This window comes from Rhea americana, unplaced genomic scaffold, assembly GCF_003343005.1.
Source record: "Rhea americana isolate MKP2758 unplaced genomic scaffold, rheAme1 scaffold_51, whole genome shotgun sequence".
Lineage (NCBI taxonomy): Eukaryota > Metazoa > Chordata > Aves > Rheiformes > Rheidae > Rhea > Rhea americana.
Window position 1 is genome coordinate 3,291,043 of NW_028186657.1, and position 24,754 is coordinate 3,315,796.

The 24,754-nt window shown below is 44.2% G+C and overlaps 1 protein-coding gene across 1 annotated transcript in view; it reads left to right on the forward strand.

Annotated features, from left to right (window-relative positions):
* The first annotated feature begins 19 nt into the window (after positions 1–19).
* GALNT10 (polypeptide N-acetylgalactosaminyltransferase 10) overlaps positions 20–24,754 on the forward strand; it is an 88,312-nt gene continuing 63,577 nt past the window's right edge. Inside the window, exons 1-3 of the mRNA XM_085317821.1 lie at positions 20–154; positions 468–480; positions 1,882–2,102. Coding sequence (XP_085173947.1) covers positions 20–154; positions 468–480; positions 1,882–2,102 — 369 coding nt within the window. The remainder of the gene's footprint in view (positions 155–467; positions 481–1,881; positions 2,103–24,754) is intronic.

The following is a 24,754-nucleotide window of genomic DNA, read 5'->3' on the forward strand; positions in this document are numbered from 1 at the left end:
GGCGGCGGCGGCGGCTCCGATGCGGCGGAAGCAGAAGCGGCTGCTGCAGGCCGTGGGGCTGGCGCTCGCCGCCCTCGTCTTCCTGCCCAACGTGGGGCTCTGGTCCCTCTACCGCGAGCGGCAGCTCGAGGGCGGCGGAGCCGCCGACGCGCCGGTGAGTGGCGGCGCCGCGCGGGGGAGCGGCGAGTCCCGCCGAGGGGGCGCTCCGGGGGGCTGTGGGCGGGTCTGTATTTATATATATATAAATATATGTATATTTGCACACGTGTGTGTGTGTGTGCACGGCTGCTCAGCCCTCCCCGTCTTATGGGATGTTCGGGGGGGCTGCGTGTGCGTGGGTACGGGGGAGTCTGCGCGTGCAAGGAGAGATCTGCGCATGTATGGGTGGTTGTGTGTGCAAGGGTACTTAGAGGGTTGTATGTGGAAGGCGGTTGTGTATGCAACGGTGGGGGGCCTGCATGTGCCAGGGTACTCGGGAGGGTACTGCAAGGGAGGGGTCTGCACTTGTAAGGGGGCTTTGGGGGTGTTGCGTGTACGGAGGGGAGGTCTGAATGTGCAAGAGTGCTTGGGAGGTTGCATGTGCAAGGGGGTTTGTGCATGCAAGAGTGGGGTGTTGTGTGTTGCACTGTACCTGGGAGGGAGGCTCTGTGTGTGCAACGGGGGTCTGCACTTGTAAGAGTGCTTTGGGGGGTTTCACGTGCAAAGAGGGGATCTGTGTGTGCAACGTTAGTGGGGGCAGTTGTGTGTGCAAGCATGATGGGAGTGTCTGCATGTGCCCCAGTGCTTGAGGGAGTCTGTGTGTGCAAGCAGGGGGGGAAATCTGTGCGTGTGTGTGCTAGGATACTTGTAGGGGGGTCTGCGTGTGTAAGGTGGGGTGCAGTGTTGTTGGCGATAGTGGCGTGTTGGTGGCAATGGGTGGTGGGGTGCGTCCCCTCTGCACAGGGGCAGGAGCTGGCGTGTGCCCCCGCGTAGGGGATGGGGAGCAGGAGCAGCCTGTCTGCCTACGTGGGGACCGGAGCCCCGTGCGTAGGGGATGGGGGGGGGGTGAATGCTGCCCCTCTAGGGGCAGGACTGGGATGCGCTGCAACCCCCCAGGAGTGTGTGGGGAAGGGGGGCTTGCTCCGGCCATGGGGAGGGAGCTCCCCCACACGGAGAGCCGCGGTGGGAGCAGCCCTGGAGGCACGCGGCGAGGGGAGCATCGGAGCCGGAGCGCGGGTGCTCCCGGGAGCCGTGGCAGCAGCTGTCCTTACGTAAGCTGAGGACAGCAGCGTTTCGTGCGGGAGTGACCGCTCCTGTGGCAAGCACCGTAGGTCCGCTTGGCGTTTTGGCCGAGCTTGGTGAGGGACTAAAGCGAGGTCTCTGCCCCGAGGCGGCGAGCGCAGAGCAGGGCGCTGCTTCCCTTCCCCCATCTCGGTGCGCTTCGGGGAGCCGGTGTCCCTGGGTACTTCGGGGTGCCCCTGGGGCTGGTGGCCAGAGCTGGCAGGAAGCGCCCGGCGGGTCGTGCCTGCGCGCGCTGCGCTTCAGGGCCGGGGCAGCGCCGGGGCCGGAGGGCCCCCGCCGGGCGCCTGGCTCGGGCGTCTCGCAGSCATCGACCGCCTGCGACGGCAGATGTAACAGACAAACCCTTCTGCTCGTCGCGAGAGACGGGACTGCTAGATCACCCAAAGTAGACGTTTGTAAGCTCAATTGAGCTGCGTTTCATTTTGGCTATGTAATTGCTTTATCTCGCTCTCGGTTTGGCTCGGTACCATTAAGAGCGATTGGGACCCGAAAGCTTGAAGTGTCAGCACGTAACTATCAGTTCAGCTTCGGCTCTGCAAGGCTGCTCCTCGTTCAAAACCACTTAAACTCTTAGTTGTCTAAATCTCTCCCTCCTTGGAGACTTGCCATTCCGACTGCGTCGTAAAGGCGGAGGAACTCGCTGTGACACTGAGGAGCATCCTCGAAGGGAGGAACAGGCGAACGGAGCCYGAGCCCTTCCCTCCCCGAAGGAAACGTTCTCCAGAGGCGAGTGTCCGGCGGGAGCGTGGGCATGGCTGGGATCGCGTCCTCGTAACGCCCCGGGTCCCCTGTGCGAGGGGTCAGTTGGAACCTGCTCTAAGGTGTGAATGAGTGGTGAATCCCCAAATCCGCACAGATTTTTTTTTTTAATGTATCTGGCAATTGTTACGTGCCTGGAGTTGCTGATGTTACTGCCTTACGCTTGTAGGTCTGTGGCAAGCAGGGAGCCTGTTTTGCATGACTGATAAAATCAAGCCTTGTAGTCTGTTGCTCCACAGTTTCACGTAAGCTGATTTTACAGCAAAATGAAGAGCAATGTAGAATCGCGTGGTTTTTTGAGGTTGCGAAGGAGGAAGTTTGTAGATATTCTTAGGAGGCTTCAAAGCTCCTTCTTGGAGGTAGTAGTTAATTCTGGTTAAATCTATATGGACTGAAAACAGGACCAACCTGGCTTTTTCTTGGTCCGGAGTTGTCCCTGTAGGGTKGCTTTGGGCTGGGGTAGCTGTAAGCCCGGCAGTTTCTATGATGCAGTGCACCACCGCAGGCTCCTGTGTGCATATTTAGTATTATCAATATTCAGGAATCTTGCACTGCCCATGCTGTACCCATGTTACGTATTTTTCTTTATCCTACGTTTATCTGAAGCACAAGAACTGTTGGTATTTTGAGGTGTGCCTCTATTTGGATGTGTTTTGATCTGGGAAGGAAATGTTTGCATGGCATGCAGGAGAAGTTGAAATTAATCTTTGTACTTGTGTAGATCAGAGTTACTGGGTTTTAGGCTGAAGGCTTGATTTTTTTCCAATCTGACTTGGAGCAGTTCTGTGGGTGCAGTGGGTCTGTGGGAAAGCTATACCTGTACCATGTATCTGCATGTTTTTGAAGGCTCAGGCCCTGCGATGATAACTCTTTTTGCACTGAGCAAAAGAAGAAAAACAAACCCTAAAGGACAAGCGCTGTYTTGGTAGAAATAATTGCAGGTGAAATGGAATAAAGACAAAGCAAATATGTTTTGGGTTTGATTTTTTTTAATTTATTTTTATTATTGTTGTTGTCATGGCCTTATCTGCCAGCTGAGTATGGAGTATTTATTGGGCTTCTCAGATTCAATGGTTACAGCCTCTCTTCCTTGGTCCTGACAAGCATTCATGGGTTTTGTACTTATTGATCAAATTCCAGCTTGTAAATGAATATGCTATTTGTGTCTGCTTGTTCACAAAGACATACTGAAGAGCTGGCTTGTGAATACCAAAACTCTAGTTTAAGGTGCTGTCTCACAAAAAGTAGTATACATAGCAGTCTGAAAATACTTTCTGTCTTTAATTTACTTCTTTTGTGCCAACTCATCTTTGAATGGAAGACAGTTCAGATGTAACACAGTTGAGCTTTTCAATGAAATCTCTGTCCGGTCTCATTCTTTCTTTTTGAATGGTGTGTACTGATTTCACTCAGTAATTTCTCCTTTGGGGTAACTGCAGAAGGGGAAAGAAAGTTTCAATGAACAGTTGGATTTAAAATGTAAGGAGCAGCTCCTAGGACATAAAGTTGCAATGCTAAAGGTTTAAAATTTAAATCATGCTAGGAAGCTTGTCCAATTATGTTCCTTGTGCTGCACGTTACCTTCAAAGGGACAATAAATCAACATAGGGGATTTTTACCTTCTTTAATCTTTTTAGTGCCAGAGACAAGTGTATCAGAAAATTAAGTAATCAGAAGCCATGTAAATACCTTCTAGGAAAAATTATGCTAAACTGTTTCTACAGAAGTGCCTGGGAAGCTAATTGGTTCTGCATTTACATGTTCAGGTGAAACATTATGCTGGTTGAAAATACTGTGTTGCTGTAATAGCACCGATGAGGTCTGTGGCCTGTATTTCTGCCTTTGGGCTTGTCCCGGAGCCCTGGCGGCTGGAGCCCCCCCCTGCGAGAAGGGGAGGCCCGAGGCRGCCGAGCCGCAGCCGTCCTTGGGACTCGCTCGTGGCTGTGGCTGCCRTGTCCTTGGGTCCTTACAGTCACCCCTCAGGCGATGGGGACAGGGGTGCAACGGCAACCAGTAAAAAGTATTAGCTGAGTAGCTACTTATGTTTCGCTCTTTCTATACTTCATCTCCTTTTTTTTTTTTAACCAACTAGCATGCTATGTTGACATGCACACATAATACACATCAAGTTTTGTGTAGTTTCATTTTTTTTCTGTTTTTAACAGATATTCAGTAGCTCAAAACATACAGTTCGTAGGTGTAGGAGAAAGCGAGAGATAAATTCTGCAATCCCTGTTTTCTTTTAGATCTCCACTGTCTGCCTCGGATGCTGCTGTGCATCCTCAGCTGAAGTGTTTAAATGATGCGTGGTCCCGCAGTACGTAAAGCTTAGAGTTAATTTGTGGGCTAGTGGTTTATGTTGGGGCTAATGCAAGTATTTCCGTGACTTCCAACACGGCGATTGCGACACAGGGCAGTATCGCTGCAGTAGGGCTGGAGGTGTGCGCCGTGCGTGCCCTGCACTGCCGAAAGGAAAGTGACCCTTGAACTGMGAGAGATCTTAAACGTCAATGTCTCATTCTTTGAATTGCCAGATAAGGTAATTTACCGTAGCAAATTAGCTACTTTTCATTCTGTACACTTTATCTGATATGATGCATGCTTTATAGAGTCACCTCATAGCTTGCTGTAGTAATTTGAGCTCTATAAATTCACTTGCGCATGTGATGGATCTACATGAATCACATAGTTGATTGTGTGGTGCCCTCTGCTGCCAGTACCCTGGAGTGAAGTCAAATGTACCTGTTTCCTGATAGGTCACGGAAGAGAAACAGTCAACTTGTCATTGAAAAATGTTTTGCAAGAGTGCTCTTCCTGTGAAGTTTGGGGTCATGAGCTTTGGCTTTAGTAAAAATTAAGCGTAACACTTCCAGGCTATGTTGAAGAAGCAGCCCGAACTGTGGTGGGAATGGGGAGCAATGCGGTGTTGCCTTCCAAACTGAGCTCCTGCTGCTCCTSTCCTCCTCAACAAGCAGGAGAGTAAAACCTTCATCTTTGCGGTTTTTACCCCCGGGCAGCTACAAAACTACTGAGGATTGTCAACTTCATGGTATTTATGGGAAAAACTTCCTCAGGAAGAGGATGATTTAGCAGACTTGTTGTGCAGCCCAAACTTAGGGTAGAGGAGAAGGGTTTGAGAAGAGTGAGAGGAAACCTTGCTGTTCTCTGCCAGCCAGAGATAAACAGACCGACCAACTTATCCCACTGCTGGGCAGAGACTTCTTTGTGTGGTCATGCCCTAGAAGGTCCTGTTTTGTTTGAATTCTGGGACTTGGCTTCCTTCAGACCTTCTGGAGATGCCATGTTGTCAGTTGTATTTAACAGGYGCCTGTGAGCTGATTTAAAAGCAAGCTTTGGAAGGCTTATCTTGCTAAGCACACTGTAAAACGATTGGCATGTAAGCACTGAAGTCCGAGTGCTGGAGCTGAACAAACTTGTTTCAGAGTGATTATTCCTGGTGTAGGCTACTCTAGATGAAGCCGATTGCTTCAGTGCGATTGTGGAATGAGCAGTTTTCCCTGGGCCGGATACGCGTGGCATACCACTTTTCCTGATTAAGAAAGTGAGCTCCAGGGAAAGCCCAGCTCCTTCTTCCCAGTAGAAGGGAAATACTGGTGGGATTCCACACGAGTTCGGAGCACCCAGACTGGCTAAACTGCCTTGCAGGTGTGAAGTCAAAGTCAAATTTGGATTAAATGTTGATTAAGAAAATGGAAGTTTTAATGGTCTTTCTTCTGGGTCTCATTACTCCTTCTCATGGTTGTGCCTATAAGTTATATGGAGCTGAATGGACAAATGAGCTGTATCTAAGTGTCTTACGCCACGTGAACCTGGCAGGGTGGTTGTACTGGCTATTCTCAGGGGAGCTTCTCTCTCTCCCAAGGAGTCGATGCTCCTGTTATCAGACAAGTGGTTCCATTTTTAGCCATTCAAACACACTCTGCATGCAGCTTGGAAAAGCTGCAATGATTAACTCTCTTCACTGAAGGAAGACTTTAGTAGGAAAAATAAAACTTTTTTTGCCTCCTGACATCTGGACCACTTCCTAGATTGCCAGTGAAAACCATAATCATATAATGATCTGTAAAGCTGTTTGCTTTTTCTGTATGAATATGGACCAAATGATGAGATATGGCAAGATTTATGTGCAACTGCAGTTACGAATTTCCTGTTAGATAGCTGCCATGTATTTGACCAAATCAGTTGATAAATTAATGGAACTGTTTTCCTTAACTAATGGAAAATTTCTGTACTACCAGTGATAGTTTGTTGGTGAATTTGATCAGGAAAATGCTCTCTACTAAATTTTAGCTATACGTTATCTTCTTGTTTAAATACCGTTGTGTGTCACTATAAAAAATAAAGGAACAGCAGTTAATATTCCTGTCACTCTTGTATTTACATTTCATTGGAGCCCACAATAACTTTGCTTACATTGCTTGGAAACAGATCCTGTTGAAGTTAAACATTGAGGAAATTGTTCTCTGGATGTAAAAGATATCTGCACACATCTTTGGTTTCTCTATAACCTTTTCATATACCAGGCAGCACAGATGGATAGCCTTTAAATATCTTTGTGGAAAGTAAAAAGCTGGAGGGAAGGTCAGGAGTTGGTAGGAGGTGTACGGCACTGTGTGCTTGAGCTATCCCTGGAAAAATTATTTGTGCTGTAAAAATTCATTTTGATCCAAAATAGCTTATTTTTTAAAAAAATGTGCAACCACTACAAAAACAGGTTTGTGAGTGTGCCAACTTGGTACTTTCTATCATCTTGTGTATAGTAGAGTTGTCACTCGCAGGTTTTTGCGGGACGCACCTCCAGCAGAATGCGCTGTCCTGAGTTTTGCAGAATAGTCTACTTCAAGGTGGCAGAAATGCGTCTGTGAACAAAGCTGTTGTGATCTGCACCGTTGTAAGACTCTACAGTAGCACCTTCTGTAGGGTCCCTCGTGTTTCATGTTTACCGTGGTGTTAACTCTGTAGGGTCACCTCAGTGAGCTAGGCTGCTCGCGATCGTTTGATAGCATCAATAACGTGTGATACACAGGCAGAGGTGTCTTTAGTAACTTTGTTTATGAAATCTTTTAATAGTAAATAGGTGCTCTCCAGATTTACAACCTGAATATATGTGTAGATTTTCCTTTGGATTACCTTTACTAGAAASCTGGAAAGGATTTTTTTCGTAGCTGATTGGATTAAAAACAGACTAATCTGATGGGCTGTACTGGGATGGGAAGCAGACACTAATGATTATTTAAATATTCCTTTAAATATTATTTAAATGTTACTTAAATCAGATGAAAGTAGATTGAGTTAAAGCTGAATRGTTACTCGTTATTAACTTTGTATGTCTGTTCCTATTTTGGATCAAAAGGAGTAGCCATTCAGCCCTACATTTGCATTTCATCTTAATCTGAGTTAATTTCCCAGACAGAACCATTTCAGTCAATCCTAATGAAGTTAGGCCATCCATGTATTCCCTGTAGGTATAACTTGGCTGGGAAGTCCTCTGCTTCTAGAGACAATTTTTTATATATATATATTCTGGTTTGATTTCAGATTCTGGATTGCTTGCAAAACTGGTAGCTATCAGTGGGGATTATTAGCAGTGAACAAAGTGTAAATCTGTTTATTGGATTTCAGCGATTCCTGAACAAATCCTAATGCTCAAGTCCCTTTAAAGAGTCTAACTGTAAACGTGGTGCTCTGTTCCCCTGTCCAGGGATAATACAGTCCCTCTCACCTTCCTCTCTGATTCTGGATTTTTCTGTTCTCTCTATGGACTGTCTTCCCAGCTTTGTTAAGCATGGCAGTAGTACTGGGTATCAAATTATGGGTGGCTTGTCAGACTCTGCCTCTTTTGTTAATTTTAAAAGAAATGACAATCAGTTGGGGAAAGCTCGCAATAGCTGAATCAATAAGATAGCACACCAAGTCACCAGGAAGCCCCACCTTTTTTTAAGGCTTGGGTAGAAAATTAACTTCTGTCTGACACCTGTCCTGTGTGCCTCCGAAAATACAGGAAATACATCTCTTGAAGTTTCTACTTGTTGTTCKTAAACTTGATAGAGTTTTAAGTCTCAGCTTCAAAGAAGGGAGGTCTGCTGTCTTTTGGTCCTTTAAATTTGCTTTTCTTTCTAAATAATTAGCTCTTTTTCTTGCCCTTTTACAGTTGCTTCCCTTTCTCTAATCTTAGCTTAAGGGTTAAGAGAGCTCTCCACGGTATATAGCTATAATTAAGGCTTTTTAACCACAGTTATAGTAGAGTGCAAGCAGTGCCCAAGCGCTCTCAGTACCTAGGGAGAAAGTTTCGTTTTTTTCCTAGTGATCAAGCTAATTTGATTACAACTAAACTCTCTGCTGTTCCACTCATGAAGCTCCCTGTAATACTATGTCATGCCTTTCTGCTTTACCGAGTTGCCTTTAGAAGGCTGATGACCATTAATGCCACGTATTCTGTAGCTCGTGGAGGGGGGAGGATTTGGCTGTTATTTATTCTGCCTGCCGTTTTCTTGGGAACACAGGCTGCCAGCTATTAGGAGCGGTGTCCCTCGTCAGTACGTTCAGCAAGCTTGAGGTTTGAGATTGGATTCRGTTCCGAGGTCTGACTGCTTTGGGGCTTGCCTACGCGAAGTTGCAGGAGCTTACCGAAGGCTGTGCCGTAGTTCACCCTTCCGAAGGTGGTGTAGATGYGGCATTCGGTGGGCTTTCCTCTTTTGGGGGTGGTGGTGCAAGCACGTGAACGTGTCACCACCAGGGTAAGCCAGGCAGTGAAGTCCCGCACTTAGCTGCAAAGCCTCCAGGAGCACACGGACTACCATGGATAAGTGCATGCTTGTGGGCAGTTAGTAATAGTAGCTGTGGGGCTTAAAATTTGCACTCTGTGGAGCGTGGTCTGTGTTTCCATTGCCTCTGCTTTTCTGTGTTGTTGAGCCRCGCTGAAGTGACAAGCGGTTAAACTTATTAAGGGTTTAAAATGGAAGAGCCGGTTTCAGTGAGTTGGCGTGACTTTCTCCTGTGGGAACAGCGATTCTTTCCTCGGCCAGAAATAGAAAGCGGAGGAAGGGGGATGGAGGCAGCAAGGGCTTCAAAGCACAGTGGTGCCCGGCCTGGTGGAGGAGGTCACTCTTCATGCTTAATCAGTGACTGTGTCTTTCCCTCTCAATCTCTTATTAATCTTCCAACTGTAATACTGCTTTCTTCCTGATTAGCACCACAAGCAGCAGAAAGCAACTTCTAAAAGCAGTCTTTCAAAACACTGAGTGCTGGCATCTGTCCCTGTTTTGCAGTGAGGTAACTAGTTTCTGCTCAAAACGTCTCCCCTCAACACTTGCATGTCAGACTTAGCTGATGTGGCAGTGACCTGATGCGTTTCCTTGCTGTAGCTCTCAAATGCAGAACTGGAGCCTCCTGATAGACAGGAGAGCTCAAAAARTGAGCGCTGGAGTCAACACTCCAAAAAAGCATTTCCAAGGATTTTGCTCAATGCATGGAAGCGGCAGCTGTTTTCTGAAACACTTAATGCCCAGCCAAGGGGATAAATTTCAAACAAATGTTGATTTTTTTTTCAAATACAAATAGTTGAACTTGTATCTTCTGAAACGTAGGTGTCTGTAAACGAGCCCTGTCTGCTTGCTCTAGGATTTGCCCTCAGTAATGAAAACAGCGGAACTGCAGAATGACAGTAAATGATAGTCCGTCTCCTGTGAGGACTTTATGGGTGAGTGRAATCTGCCTTCTCACCTGGCTACTCTCTCTTTCCAAAAGTCTGATTAGGCTGAAGCTTTCTTTGTTAGTTGTGTTTTAGGGCTTTCTGTAGGAGCTTACGTGGAAGCAGTGTCAGCTGTGGCTCCTGCAYGCAGAGCTTCTGCCCTTTGGAACGATTGCTTTTGCAGGGCTGAGTTGTCTCCTATGTCTGCTGCTGTAGGTGCAAGCTAAGGTGACTTTTCAAAGGAAAGTTGTTCCCTTTTTCATCATCATTGCTTACGCTTACATGAGGAGATCTGAACAGTTAAAATCTCTAATATCCAGTCTTGTTTTTCTAGAGAGAGCTAGCACAGGCTCATCATTGTATAAATTGTCTTTACTTATGTTCAAATTCATTTTGGAAATTACTTTTACATTGTTCATGGCATTAGCAACAAAATTTTTCTTCGTGATGCTAGAAGAAAGGGTAGTTTGTTCCTTCYTGAGTATACCTAATATTTCTCACTCTTCAGGTGAAGTCTCGAAGAGAAATATTTGCCTGGGTTCTAGTGAGCATGAGCTTGCTGCTTACGAAGTAAAATTCAAGTGAAATCAAGTTTGAGTGTTCTTAGCATTTAGACCAAAGTTTTCAAAGATGTCTTAGTGTGTGATGCTCCTTTGAAAATCAGAGTCTTAGTGACTTTGATCTAGGGCACGATACAAAAATACACACAGCCAAGTCTGGCATCCCATAAGATTGTCTGGATTGATTTTTTTTGTTGTTGTTGTTCTCTCTCTCTCTCTCTCTCTCTCTCTCTTTTTTTTTTTTTTAAGAGCAGCTCCTTCACTTCTGCTCAGGCTGACTTTAATCATAACTTTGCTTCCTTGAAAATGGCTCTCTTTAGAGACGGTGCTTTCAGTTCAGATAAATAAAAGGAAAATATATTAGCTTGCTTGAGAAACTCGTAACTCCAAAGGGTACATAAATATAGACATAGCTCTGTTGTAGAGGTCTTCAGTTAGACAATATGAATTCTGTAATTCTGTAGAGTGAGAGACCTCCTTTAACGCTACCGGAGGTCTCTTAAATTTAGCCAATCAGTTCATGTTAGCCACAGCTTAACAGGATTATTCTGTAATTCTAAAAAGGGGAGACCCTGTGATTATATTCCATCTTCTTGTTTACCTTCCAGGTAATATATTTGCCAGGGTTTAGTTTGCGGTTTCTGAGTAAGAAGGAATAACTCTTTTGTTTCATTTCTGCATATGTTAATTTTGCTGATCCACCAAGCACTTTGGACTCCCATTTCTATCTCATTTTCAGGCTACATCTTGATATGTTGGAAGTACTCTGAACTCCTATTGATTTTTTTTTTTTTTTTTTTTCCTCTAGCATGCTACCTAATTTTGCAGCTATGTTGGAATCTGATTCAAGCAACTGAACTAGCTTTTTTTAAAAAAAATCTCTCTTCAGAAAGCAGCATCTATTCCCAGGTCTTGTTCACAGTGGGAAAGAAGTCATGTTGGCACAAAGTACTTGCAGTGAGATTTCCAAAAATGTTCTTTCCTGGCTGGTATGGAGGGCATGGAAGTAACCTATAAAATAACTGCAGAAGACTTGGGATTTTGATACAGAAATTGACAAAAAATACTTGGATATATTTATAGAGACCAGAGGACTACAAAAATGTTTGTTATTGCTACTGTTTTTCTACTATTGCTGCTGATCCTTTGGAAGGATGGAAGGGAGGTCAGCCTGCAAGGAGTAAATTGTCCTAGCAATTGCAGCATAGAGTATTTTTTTTTCACTCTTCCTTTATTCAGCTAAGCCCACTATGTTTTTTTGAATTCAGGATGCACTGAGGAATAAACAAGTTCCATAAAAGAGCTGTTTTCCAGCATGAACAGTTTCAGCTGCAGAAGAAGGTGCTAGTAAAGCTGGAAGAACAGGCTGTGGCGTTAAAAGCGCTGATGCGCTGGGCCCAGCTCTTCACAGCAAATCTCTTGCCTTAGATGAACTCTGGTCTTCAGAGTCTGCATCAGTCATGTTGGGCTTGTTGGAAGGAGCTGTGAAATTACAGCTAGCGTGGATCTCCCTTGGAGAGAAGCAGAAGAGGGGAATTGAGTTCTGTGCTTAGCTGAGCGTGTACATGGTAATTATATATCTTGATAGTGAAAACTGGCCAATGTTTTCTGTAGTGCATTTAGCATGTGCAAAAGCTGCATTTCCACTACTCCAAGCAATTATTTTCTATCAAAATATCCAARGCAAAAGTGTATTCAAGAATTAAAGGCAGCTTTGCACAAATACTGTTAGTGGAACTGTTCTTCGTCATGACTTCTGTCATCGTTGCTTCTAGTACAGATATTTTAAATTGTATTATGAAGAATATAAAATGTTTACTGTTCCTGTAACTGAGGCTTTCAAACAGCTCTGTTATGAGATCAGTCTTCATCTAAATTCACAGGATTCCTGTTTTCTGGTGCAGGTAGGCAGTGCTCTGACAAGACAGAGATGGGTCATGTGCTTTCTCCTCCCATGGTAGCAGATGCAGCCTCCCTGTGGGGTCTCTTGACATAACTGGGACACTGTTGTTCTCTTGTACCATGTATGGTGTTCTGCCAACYGACCTGAGCAAAGAGGCATCTCTTCAGGCTCTTAAGCTTGCCTGGTTTTAGCTTTTCTCTCCAGTGATCTTGGCAGATGTCCGGTGGGCAGAGGGCGTTTACTTAACCAGAGGATGGAGGCTGAGGATTTTTCCTTGGTAGTTTTACCAGATGTACATACATTCTCCACTSCTGCCTTTTGTGCTCTCTCTTCTCCCAAGAAAGAACAGCAGTGCTACTGGTACATACAGCTTAAAACTTCCAGTTAAAGTTGCAACAGTTGATTGCAGGGAAAGTCAATTCTCCTCCTCTTCCCCCGGTGTACTTCTAAGGAGGATAAACCATATATTCCATCACTTAAACTAATTCTTAGATTCAGATATCTTATAAATTTGCAGAACACATGACAGGTGCAGCAGTGGAGCCTAGTTAGCTAGCTCAGAAGACTATTGCATTTCCAGGATCTAATGTAAATCCACTGTCTGTAACTGAGTTCTTTTGCAGAACGGGAATGTTATTCCGCCTGGGTTTGTTTCTCTTCCTCAGGATCTGGTTGGGCTCTGTGAATGGGTGTGTGGGAGACTGGATAAGCCTTATCTGAAACMCATGAAGGTGCTACTTGTATCGTCCTTGATCTCAGCTGCTGCAGACCATMTGCATATAGAAGATAATAGGTTGTCTTTCAACATAATTCTGTATTTTCTGTAAATATGAACTTGGGCCAGCTGACTACRGAAAGAGTCCTTGGCAAAGCCAGTTAAAATCTAACAAGAAAGTGTCTTGAACCAAGATTATTTTCATTGCGTTTTGACCAAAGCTGTTATCAGCACAGAATAATACTGGTTACCATGGATGAAAGTCTTCCTCAAGTTCTGGAAAAATTAATGTGCTTGTGGCTTTCCAAGTGCTGATATTTTATAAGAGGCTGCTCATARTAGAAATGTGTCTAAGAAGAAGCTGTGAATTAATGCACATGAGGAGAGCGCCCTGGCACTGCAGATAAATCAGCTAGGCGTTGTCTGTCGTGCAAAAGAACTCAAATATTGGCTTAACCTGAAAATGTTAAATGAAATATAAAACTTCAGACCTTATCTCTGGATATTTGTAAAAATAAATAATAATAATAAAAAGCCATCTGAAAACTCCTTTTTAAATTTATTTCTAGAGGGTATAAGTTTTCCTGCCTAATACAATGAAGACTTTTTTTTTTTTGTAGTCCTTGAAAACAGAACCTGACAGACAGTATTTGCTAGTGCTTGTATTGCTCTGGTGTCACTGCTCCCTTTTAAAGGACGCCAGAGGAAATGCTCTGTGCTGGAACATATGGTAGCGATTAGTGGGACCAGTGCTGCAGGATAAAATGGGAGAAATATGGCTGTGTGTAGAAAAAGCTGAATGGACAAAATGTGAGGAATGTAGTGGTTTAAAGATTGGTTTTAAAGTAGGAAAGCAATATTGTTATTTTTAAGGTAAGATTAAGATTACCTGTGGTGAATTAATGTGCTTTCTTGCAAATCAGTTCAGGTTTAAATGAGCAGACAACTCAAAGACACCTTTCTGGGGATGTTTCCTGTACTTTCCCATTCTTTGAGAAGACTGATTTTTGCCCTTTACGTCTGTCACAGCGTATATAACGTAGGCGTTTGGCGTTTGCATGCTGTGTTTCATGCCAAGGTGACAAGAAAGCCCTGAAAGTAGGGCCTTAAGTACCTAACTCCTTCGGGGGATTTAGGCCTAAGTGGGTTAAGGGATTGAGAGCGATCCTCTCCGACCGCGGAGCTCGCCGTGCCGGCGTCCCGCCGCGCGGGGCTCGGCGGCTCCCGCCGCCCGCTGCCCGCCGCCGTCCCCASGGTTGACCGCTTCTCGCCGGAGACGCCCGGGTTGGAGCGCGTTGGTCCGACCCGGGTCCAGCGCGAGCCCGGCGGGACCCCGTGTACTTGTGGTGGGGGAGGAAGAGGGTGATGCCGTGCGGTCCTGCGGCCTGGCGGCGCCGGGGCGGCGGGGGACTCGAGGTCAGGCCTTCTCCGAGCGGTCGGCAGGAGCGCGCCCTGCGCGCTCTCCTGGGGTGGCCTCGGTCCGTCCTCCGCTGGGGCCGTGCTGGGGCGCGGAGGAGGACAGCATCTTTTTCACGGCTTTTAATTCCTGACTGACCCCACTGGCGATTAGGGCACGGCCTCGGGCAAYCCTTCGGCAAGGACTGTCGATGGCTTTTCTAGGCGCTCTCCTTGGAAGCAAGCAGGCGACTCCACCCCCTGCTTTGGCCGTGCTTCTCCCGGTAACCCCTCTCCTAGGCTTGGAAAGGCACAGTCAGAGCCCCGGAAYGGGAATGGGAACTTGATTCTTTGGAGATGCTGCAGCCGCCGTGTAGATACGGGCCATGTACCGAAGCTCTGGAGCAGGGTGAGGTATAATTTTGTGGGGTGGACATTTGGCTATTAGCCTTTTTAAAAAGAATGAAAGGAGCTAAGTTATTTCCAATTAAATCCAAGTTAAGAAATTGTTCTGTCTTGACCTCAGTACGACTATGACTTACCTGTCTTCCCCTTTTTTTCATGCAGAATTTTTCCCCACACTTAACAGCTTTTAAATCTGCTTTAGGTCTATTTTGTGCTATCCTGTAATATTCTTGCTTCTGAGTAACTCTGGAGATAATTAGAAAAATAGAATTAAGGGAAAGTGGCTTCACAAGAACTGAATTCTTGTATTCTTGTATTCTTTGTATTTCTTTAGCACGCAGGAGGCTGTCAGAAATCTGTAATGAAAAAGTGGAACACCTAACAAAAAAATGCTTCTCATGAAGTAGTATCACTCGAAAGYGCATTTATTTCTTTTTCCTCTAGTTGTTCTATAGAAAGTGCTTTAAAACCAGCTTATTTGCTGGCACCTGTACCAAAAAAGCAGCTTCCCAGGAGTACAATAATTTGACTTTATACTATGTCASAAGAACTCCATGGCTTCCTGAAAGGGACAGCTGGATTTTCCCTGGTGACTGAACCCAGTGTTTAAAGATCTTAGGCATTTTCAGTTTTCTGATGTGCAGAGTGTGTCTCTAGCTTTTGTAATTGCTTTATACTTAAATCTTCTGTCTCAGAAATGAGATTCCTGGTTCTGGTTTCTTCTTCCTTTGCTTGTCAGAGTTGTAAAAGGATCTGGCTTTAGATCCTTGACTTCTTTGTCCCCTTTTTTCATTCTTTACAATCGTTAGAGGTCTAAACGTTTAACAGGAGCACCGGCTTACCTCGTTYGAGTCATGCGTTCACAATAACAGTGTGTCTTCAGCAAAATGTTTTCAGGCTTGTTGAAGTTGGATTCATTAGCGATGAGTTYACATGGGCTTTTGGCTATATCTGCAGGTATAGGTGTTGGAGGGGGGTGGTGCTGGATTTCTATTTTATTATTTTTTTCAGCAGAGCTATGCATACAAGTGGCTCTTTCAAAGGTTGCTGTTCCTGGGTRGCATAGGAAAGGTAATGGCTCCGATCAGAAGATCAGCAGGGAGGCAATGTATTCATCCTTCGTTGTCTGGTGGTAGTTGATCAAAACTCAGATATTTGTGCATGTTGCTCATGAAGTGTCTTTTGCGTTGTTAAGGTCGATCTGTGTGTAGAGTCCAGCGGTCTCCTGCATCTGGAAGGATGGAGAAGAATACCAAAGAAAATTTTCTGCTATTTATAGACTTTGTTACCTTAACATGAATGAGTTTGGGCATGTKCTCAATGCTGCTGGATTATGCAGTTAGGATGCTGTTCTCCTGGTTTTCTTAAAGAGAACAGTGTAAAGCATCACTAATTCGCTGTATATTAATCTGTTCTTGATTCTGTGGTATATACAGTCAGTGAGGAGGATTAGGAATTCAATAAAGAGGAGATCAGTTTACACACCTGGATTTTGTTTGAAATCACTGGGTGCAAAGCTACCAAAGCCTGTAAAAACTCTCAAGCTCAAGTGAGGCAGCTGGTTAGTGAAGAAGACCCCTGAAAGCTGCTTGGTTATAGAGTACTCGTAAAAATGAAATATAATCCAGAGCTTTAATTGCATGTCTGGGCTTGTGAATTTAATGTTGACTCTTACCAATTCTGYATAGTATCTAAATGGTGCTGAACTCTATATAACAAGGAATCCCTCTCCAAAAGATCTTCAGACATGTACTGATTCTTGAAAAAGCAGAGAGGGAAAGGCAACAATTGCAGTAATATCTACGGGTTTCTTGAAGCTTATAAGTCTTTAAGTTTCTTTTGTGGTTCAGAGTAATCTTGGCTTTTGGTTGTGTTATGAAAATTGCTTCCTTGTTAGCAATTTTGCCACTGCAGGATGGCATGGACAACCTATGGCGAGAGTACAAGAGATTACTGTAATTTGCAGCCAAAATGGTGGAAGCATTAAACAGTGTTCTTCCGCAAAAGAGCTGCAGGACAACTTTCAAAAGGAACTTATTGTTGCTCAACCACTAGCCACAAATGCTGGCTTGTGTTCCCAGGATGCTAAATGTTTGAGCAAGTGGTGGAGTTARCAGCAGGAGTTAGTCAAGAGTTAGCTTAGGTAGATAGGTAAGATAAATTTAGGTAAATGTAACCTCTGGGATATAGCTGTGTGCCCAGTCTGAAATGGGGCTCTAGTTTAGTGATTCTTGCCCTTGGTGGTGGTTTATACACAAGTTTGAAACAGGCCAGTAACAGAGCTGAAATAATTTTTGCCAGTTCCCTATTCATTGACCACAGGAGATGAGTGCCCTCGTCCCMCTGCAGAGGCTGTTGTGGGAAGGGAAGTGAACATGCTTTTCTGGAGTGGTGGGCTTTTAGGTGAAGAAGAAAATAATGTCCCTTTCTTCATCTTGTCCTTAGCCAACATCCGATCCCAAACAGAGTTGGCAAAAAAGGCTATGTTTGGAAAAAGACTTGGCAGTAGCACTAGCAAGGCTGGCAGTTTTGTCATACTAGACAGCTGGCATCCTGTGGATCTGATACAGTGTTTGACATCACCATTAATCTACACTAATGGAATTGCCTGAGTGGCCTTATTTTTTCCTTTTGAAGTCAGCAAGGTTGAGGGGGTTCAAGCCAGGGTGTGTAGATATGTACTCCTCGGGCTCTAATCCAGCACCCTGGTGGGAACTAACTTCTGCCRCGGAAGGCTAATGCACAGCTGAAGCTGGAAGCACTCATGCTAAAGCCAAAGTCTTGGAGGTGTCCTCTYCTGCTATCATGTGCAGCTTTAGTTTCTTTCGGGGCCTACARCTTAAGATTGAAGGAAAATATCCCTCATGTGAACGCTCTCTTCTTGTATATGTTGTAGAAACTGGTAGAGTGGCACTGAGGAGATAGTGTTTTGATGTTGTTACAGTGAAATTTTGCATCYAGAAACAGAGCAGTGGACAGCTTTCTTCTGAGAAACTGCTGGTGAGCCAGTGACAGTCATGTGGAGACCCTTCAGAAAGAGAAAAGATCTCTTCTCTGCTACAGTTTTCAGTACTCCCATTTTTTTTTCTTTCTATCGGTAGAAAAGTACTGTACTTCAGAAAGTTATAGGTGAGGTTATAAAACCACCTCAGCAGGGTATAATCTGCTCAGAGTAATCACTGAGGAATTGCACATACTCAATAAACAGACCAYTTCCAAGGGGGGCATAAGCCTTCTGTAAAGAGTAAAGGAAATTTTGTTGGTATCCAGACAAAGACCCTTTGGCCATCTAGACTTGACTTGCTRCTGTTTGCTGCTTGCTTGTTGGTGAGGAGGTGCTGTCTGAGCTGTGGATATAATGTGCTCTGCAACATATTTTAGTAGCACATAAGCTCCCTTGACCTAATTTGCTTGCTTTTTTAGTGGGGCATGGATTAGTAGGGCCTTGCCAGTGTAAAAGTAAGAAGCGGTTAATGCTTGTAAGTCAAGTCCTGTAAGACTGTGATTTGGGTAATGTCAGCTCTGTGTGAAAAATACAGCAGACTCCTTGAATATATGTGATAAAGGGTAAGCTGGGGTGATCCTGGTGCCAAATACCGATGTGCTGGCCTGGCAAATTGCATGCGAAGGGCCGGATTGTGCGGGCTGCTTCTGACTGTTGCTTTCCTTCTCTAAGCCGAGGCTGATCCCAGCTCGTAGCCAGGGCAAGCTTCCTTGGAAGCCTTAACACATTCCACAGCATTCCAGATTATTCTGAAAATACTTTCTAAATGCTGTCTTAATTAAAGATTTCTTTAAGTCAGAATTAAGTTATTAAAATGTTCCAGGCATTTTCTAGGAGACTTTGAAACCTGGCTGTACATTCCTTTCAGAGTTGATCTATTGCCTGTTATGGACTGTGAGTAATATTGTGCTGCTTGTGGGTTACAGATAAGTTTAAATGAAGTGTATGGGATGATTTTTTTGTTGTTTTTGATTCCCCCCCCCCCCCTTTGCAGCAGTTTGCCTTTTTGTGAACGGATGCTGCCACTAAGCTGCTCTTCAGGCTGTTGCAGTGGTACAGTTGTGGTCCTTTCACAGCAATGGAAAAGGTGTCTAGTGTTCTGCAGAGGGTGTTTCTAAAATCCCTCRGTACATCAGACTAGGTAGTGCCACGTAAGACAGTGCAAAACGTAGACTAACAGCTATTTAAAATGCTTTTCTGCACAGCCTGTGACTGTTTCTAAAGCACTCAGTGATGGTAGATGATACTTTACAAAAAAATTGCATTGCGTGGAGTTCTTGGCAACCCATACAGCTACAATGCTACAAATTTAACATGCTGTTAGGTGATCTGAACAAGTGCTTAAGAGACTTACTGTTGAAGAYGAGCCGTGCTGTCCTCGGCCCGTCTGTACTAGGATCAGTGAGAAGAGGACATTTTTTCCTGTTATGAGTAATGGTTAAAGCCCTGAGCCTAAGCAGCTTGGTGGGGTTTTTTATATCTTAACATGCATACCTGTRTGGGTCAAGTGTTTTATTGGACTGTGCTGCTGTTTGTGGTTTTTTTTCAATCAGGTTTTTCAGATTTTAAAAGCATACTCCAWCTAGCTGTATTCTGTATACCCAACTTTCTTGACCCTACAAACTATATATCAAGCCCTGAAAGCAGCAAGCCAGTGTGGTAGAGCTGTGAAGACAGGTAGTTAGCTGATCAGAAGTGACTGGCTCACTTGTATCTCTGCAGCAAAACGTGGCCGGATTAGTGTGCAGTCACATCTCGCCAGCTCCACTTCTGCAGCTGGGATGGTAAAACCACTCAGCAGCCCTTTCCAGCACAGTCCTYGTTAGCTGTGTCTAGAAGCTCTAGCACAGAAACGGCATTTCAGCAGCRTTTCTGCAGCACTTCAGCATATCGGGTTGGATACGCGGTGGGTTCAAGCTCTTAGATGCTGTTGTAGGCTGCCAGCCTTGGTCCCTGGCTGGAGGGAGAAGGCACAGATTGTGGTCAGAAAGCATCCCTTGGTGCTGAAATGAARGTGCTGATAGATCAGCAACTGAAATTTGGTCTTTGTAGCATATTATCAAAAAGGCTGTGTATCAGAGAGAGGTCAAGTTCAGTGACAGGGTTATAACAGAGTACTTAAAAGCAGCGTAAGAGAGCTTTGGGTCTACGATATCTCAAAATCTATGTTATAGATAATTATGTTCTTTTTTGCATTTTAAAGGTGATTTTAAAGAGCTAATAGTCCTTTGTGTTCTGAAACAAGGATGGAGGGCAGTTYTCACAGTGCAAACAAGAACTTCACACTGAGGTCAGACACTAAGCAGCGAAGGTAACTATAAATCAGTGCATTAATCTATATGCAGTTGAGGAAAAACATTCCTCTCCTTGGAGAAGARGATATAACGGGGCTGTTCAGATACRTCTCCCTTAAGTTTCCCAGGAGATGTGAACCCAAAATGTTAGGTTCAGCCTCTTCTGTCACTTTACTTGATAAAYTGCTTTGTAAAACTTCTAACCTGGAGAAGTCTGTTCTTAGCTGTAGCCTTGCTTCCCTGCTCCTGCTGTGTTCTTGAAAGCATTTTGCAGATTTGCCTTGCTTGTGAAACATGCTTCCTCCAGAGCAGCACGACTAGAAGGAGCTTTAGGACTACTTATATTAAAGAGGCATAATGGTTTAAGAGCTACATGTTTGGGACAGGGGGAGCAGCGGAGCCGAGGCAAAGGGAACTGTGGGGAGCTGCTGCAATAGCTCAGGTTTTCCAGAATGTAAACTTTCCCTTGAGTAGTCTCTAAAGCCAAAATCTTGGAAAGCTCAACAGAGACGGACAGTAATCTGAGATGAGTAAACTCTGCAGATCAGACAAAACGCACTGAGGAGATGGAAGATGAAGGCTCGTAGAGAAACCCCTTGTAGGGGAAGGGAGGATCCCTTCCAGAGCACCCTCAGCAGCGCGTCCAGCTTAGTCCACGTTCCCCTGTACTGCAGGAAGCAAATCAGCAGCTCAGCAGTCTCAACCACACTCGTGGCACGAGGCGCTGTGCTTTTGCCATCTCGATGTTCACGTACCTTATAGCTGACTGTGACCTTGAGCCTTTGGAGCAGGAAAACTGTATCACCTCATGCTTGGGTGGTTTTYGGAGGAAACAGGAGGCCTGAGCTGGAATTCAGTTTGAGTAGCTTAAAAGCTGTTCATTGCTATCATTTTATCTTACATGAATCAGTAAGCCAGTATTCATTTGAGACAGAGTTTAAATTTAAACACTGTAAGTTACTTTTGGGTGGGGGGAGATACAACACTTTTGTACCTTTAATGGTGATATCCTGGATAAAACAGTAACCACAGGAAAAGGGAGAGGAGAAGGAGGTCTCCAAGGTATAGCACTCTTAAAGGAGGACTTCTGGAGCTTAGGCCTCTTACTGGACCGAATTTGGATGTGTGACCTGCAAGATCAAAATCAGATGGATTATGGGAATTGGATTTTTTTTTAATGCTTTTAAAAGCCCAAAAAGTCCAATTAGTAGAATTCAATTCATGGGACTTTAAAAATTAATGGTAAGTTACCTTATAAAATATAAATCACTTGAGACTAAACTAAGAGCAGGCATATGGTTTTGATTTTTTTTTTCCTTCAAACACTGGCACAGTCCTAATGCCAGACAACTTTATTTTCCTGATGCATTATAACCAGCTGCAGATGTTTTAAATGTTATCGCTTCTAAATGGGCTTTGACAAATGTCTCCTGAAAGCCAGCAGCTCTAAATATTACATGCAGTGTATTTGATGGAAATGTTGAAAATAAAGTTTTGGGAAGTAAATGTTCAGTGTCTGAATTCAGGAAGCTTGCTTTCTGCCTTTGTCCAGGGATCTACTAGCTGAAATCATTCTTTTGAGAGACCTGCAAAGATGTTAGTAAGGACAGGTGTAGACACTAGGACATATATTGCCATGGTAGTCTTACAGAATATGCTATTTACTGGTCTTCTGTAGCTAATACTAGAAGGTGGACATTTGGTTGGTAGAGCACTACCAAATGCTGAAATGAGATTTATAATAGGTATGCAACTGTTCAGTACTCAGGCAAAAATTTAGAAATACATATTCAGATATATGGATATATTGAGTTTTGTGCACCAGTGGCAATGATATGGCCTCATACTGCAGTAATTTTGTGATGTTACAACTATCTGCTTGGGATTAAGATAAAGGGTTTTAAATAAACAAGCACTGAAAAAAATCTTTATCTGTGCTTCATTGCTTTGAATTGAACACTTGCCCAGAAGAGCCTTTTCATATGGGATGCAAGATGWTGTTTGCATGTTTAAGTTTATGGCGCTGGGGAGAAGAGGGCCTGTATGGTTACAGACAGGTGCATGTGAGGTCTAAGATAAGCATGGAGTAAATAGCTCTTCGGTTGTGTGTAAACAAGCAGAAAGCACTGAAACTGTAAGATCTAAGATAGCGGTTTGTTGAAAAGCACTTGGAAATGTGGTGAGTTAAGCCCTGATTCTTCCAAGTGTGAATTTCACTACTACTACTGGGACAGGATGAAACTTTCTAGGAGTTGCATCATGTGTTCTTTTAAAATTCAAATAGCTTGACTCACAACTGTATAATCCATTCATTTTTCCATAGCATGGGGGAGAGAGGGGAAATTCATAGGTTTTGCAGTAGACACCCCATTACAAAGTGATTCAGTATTTAGCAGCCTGAGTTCTCAGTCTTGTCAATACAGAAGGAAGGAAAGAGGCATCTTTAAAGGACAATCCAAGTACCTAAAAGTTAGATGCTTAGACAAGGTAGTAGAAATACCCCTTAGACAGTGAGGTTGCAAATAGGTAACACTTGGTTTATGTATTTAATTGTTTGTTCTTAGTAGTTCCTCAAGTGATGATGGTCATAATTCTGTGACATGAAGGRGGAGAGGGGGAATGTTGCCAGAATCTTTCCTGGTAAACTTGAAAAGAAAATAGGAATTGAGCATTATAAATAGCTTTCTGTGCTTTCTTCTTTTATTTGTGAAAGGCATTTCAGAAGGAGGTTATATCTGGTTAACGATGTACCTGATTTATATAGCAAAATGTAAGCAAAGGGAATCTACCTGCTCGTCCGTGTTACTCCCCAAGATCATTCTTCCAGCTTTGGACCAGTTTAGATATAAGCCAGCTTGTGCTCGTAGAAAACCCTGGAGTCTGCCTGGCACTAGGGACAATCCCAGGAAAAGATTAGAGATGGCAAGCGTCAGTGGGTAACTACTTGAGCAGGGGCCTTGCTGCTTGCTTGAAGAAACATGGCACRCTGCCCTGCAGCAGGGAGCCAAATCATGCAAATGCAAGTCTAATGATTTGGATTTTGCTACTTCACATTAGTGTTTAAAACTGCTTAAGCATAATCCTCCTAGCAAATTTCTCCATGCTTTGAGATGGCAAATGTTCGCTGTTGCACACTGATTTTTAAGTATGAACTAGATATGCTGAATTCTTTTGCAGCTGAACAAAGGCACTCACTGATGCCTGGCAAAGAGGAGGCATTTTCTTTGCTTGATTTTGTTTGTTACAGGAGCATAAAATRCTTCTTTGTACTGGTGGGCTATAACAAATGAAACATTCAACCGAAGGTTGGATTTTGATGCTTTCCAATAGTGTAGTGACAGTGTTAAATATGAATATCAAATACTGTGGGGAGGGAGAGGGATTCTGCTGACTGTAGGTTGCTGTAGAGCTGCTGGTTACGTGCACTTAGTTGGGCATGTTTTCTTGTCTTACTAAGCGTTATTGAGAAAACTGAAATTCAAAGTTACTACTCATAATATGTACTGTTCATCAGTGACTGTTTACCTGGACCACGAAGAAATCTGCTTTGAGCATCCCAGTTTATCCTGAGTGTTTTGAGCCGTCTTTGTATTTACTTCACAATTCAGCATTTGCATAACAAAACCATGCTGTTCATGTGGGATGTAATAGGTGTGCATGATGCATTCCAATGTGAAAAAATCYCCCCCTTTAAGAAGGTAGAAGCAAGATGATAGTTTGAAAGGAAAAAGCATAGATATCTGACTTGCACCTTYAGTAGCTACCTCATTAACTTCTGTAAAACAGTTCCCCAGAAGCATATTTAGAAACTTATTTTGTCCGGTTGAGATATGGTAAGGGAGGACTGTACCTTGTAAAATAAGCACGGAAACTTGGAAACTTTTCTTTTATTCTGGCAAGTTTCTGTAGCAGTGGTAACCAGCAGAAAGACTGGACTGTAGGCAGTCTACATCATGCTCTGCTGTAAACTTGAAGCAGCATGAAAAGCAAGTAGCAAGCACAGCTGTGGTGTTTGAAGCTGAGCTTGATACCTGTCTGGATGCTCTGCATTAGGCTTGGTGGATAATGAAGAAACAGTGAGTGTTATTGATAYGACTTTTTAGGGAGACCAGCTGATTTCTCCCTTCCCCTCCCTGGACACTGTGAAAGTGCAAGAAACTTAGAACTCTTAAAGAATCGTTCCTGCGTATGTTTGATGTAGCTGGGAATGGAAGACTTTGAGGCAAGGTGATGACTGGCTGGGCCACCACGTCCTTTGGACAGTGAGATCCCCTCAACCTTTGAGAGCTCTTGTCCTGCAAATACCTTGCCTACAGCTCCTGCTGTGCCAAGTTATTTGTATTGGGAAATCTTCCACCAACTAGTGTGAGCATTAGTTCTGCGTGTCACCTCCAGTACGGGCGCTCACTGGGAGGCAGATGAGTTTGTTTAGTACCTTCTCCCTTGCATTGGAARGGTGAATGCTGTTAACTGCCCACTGAGCTCTGAGAAGGGTTTCACTTTGCCCTCGTGCGGTYGAGGAGCGGCTCCTGAGTGCCTCCGCACAACACCACGGACAGCGTGCTCCCACCCCTTGTTCTGACCTCGTCCTGCAAGTSAGAGCATCAGGATCAGGCTTAACATATACCTGTTCACCAGACCTACGGATGCACGTGCATTTTTGTTCTTTACAACAGAAAGCTTATTTTTTCCTGCCACCAGGGCTCCTCTTCTGCCAAAGTCCATTA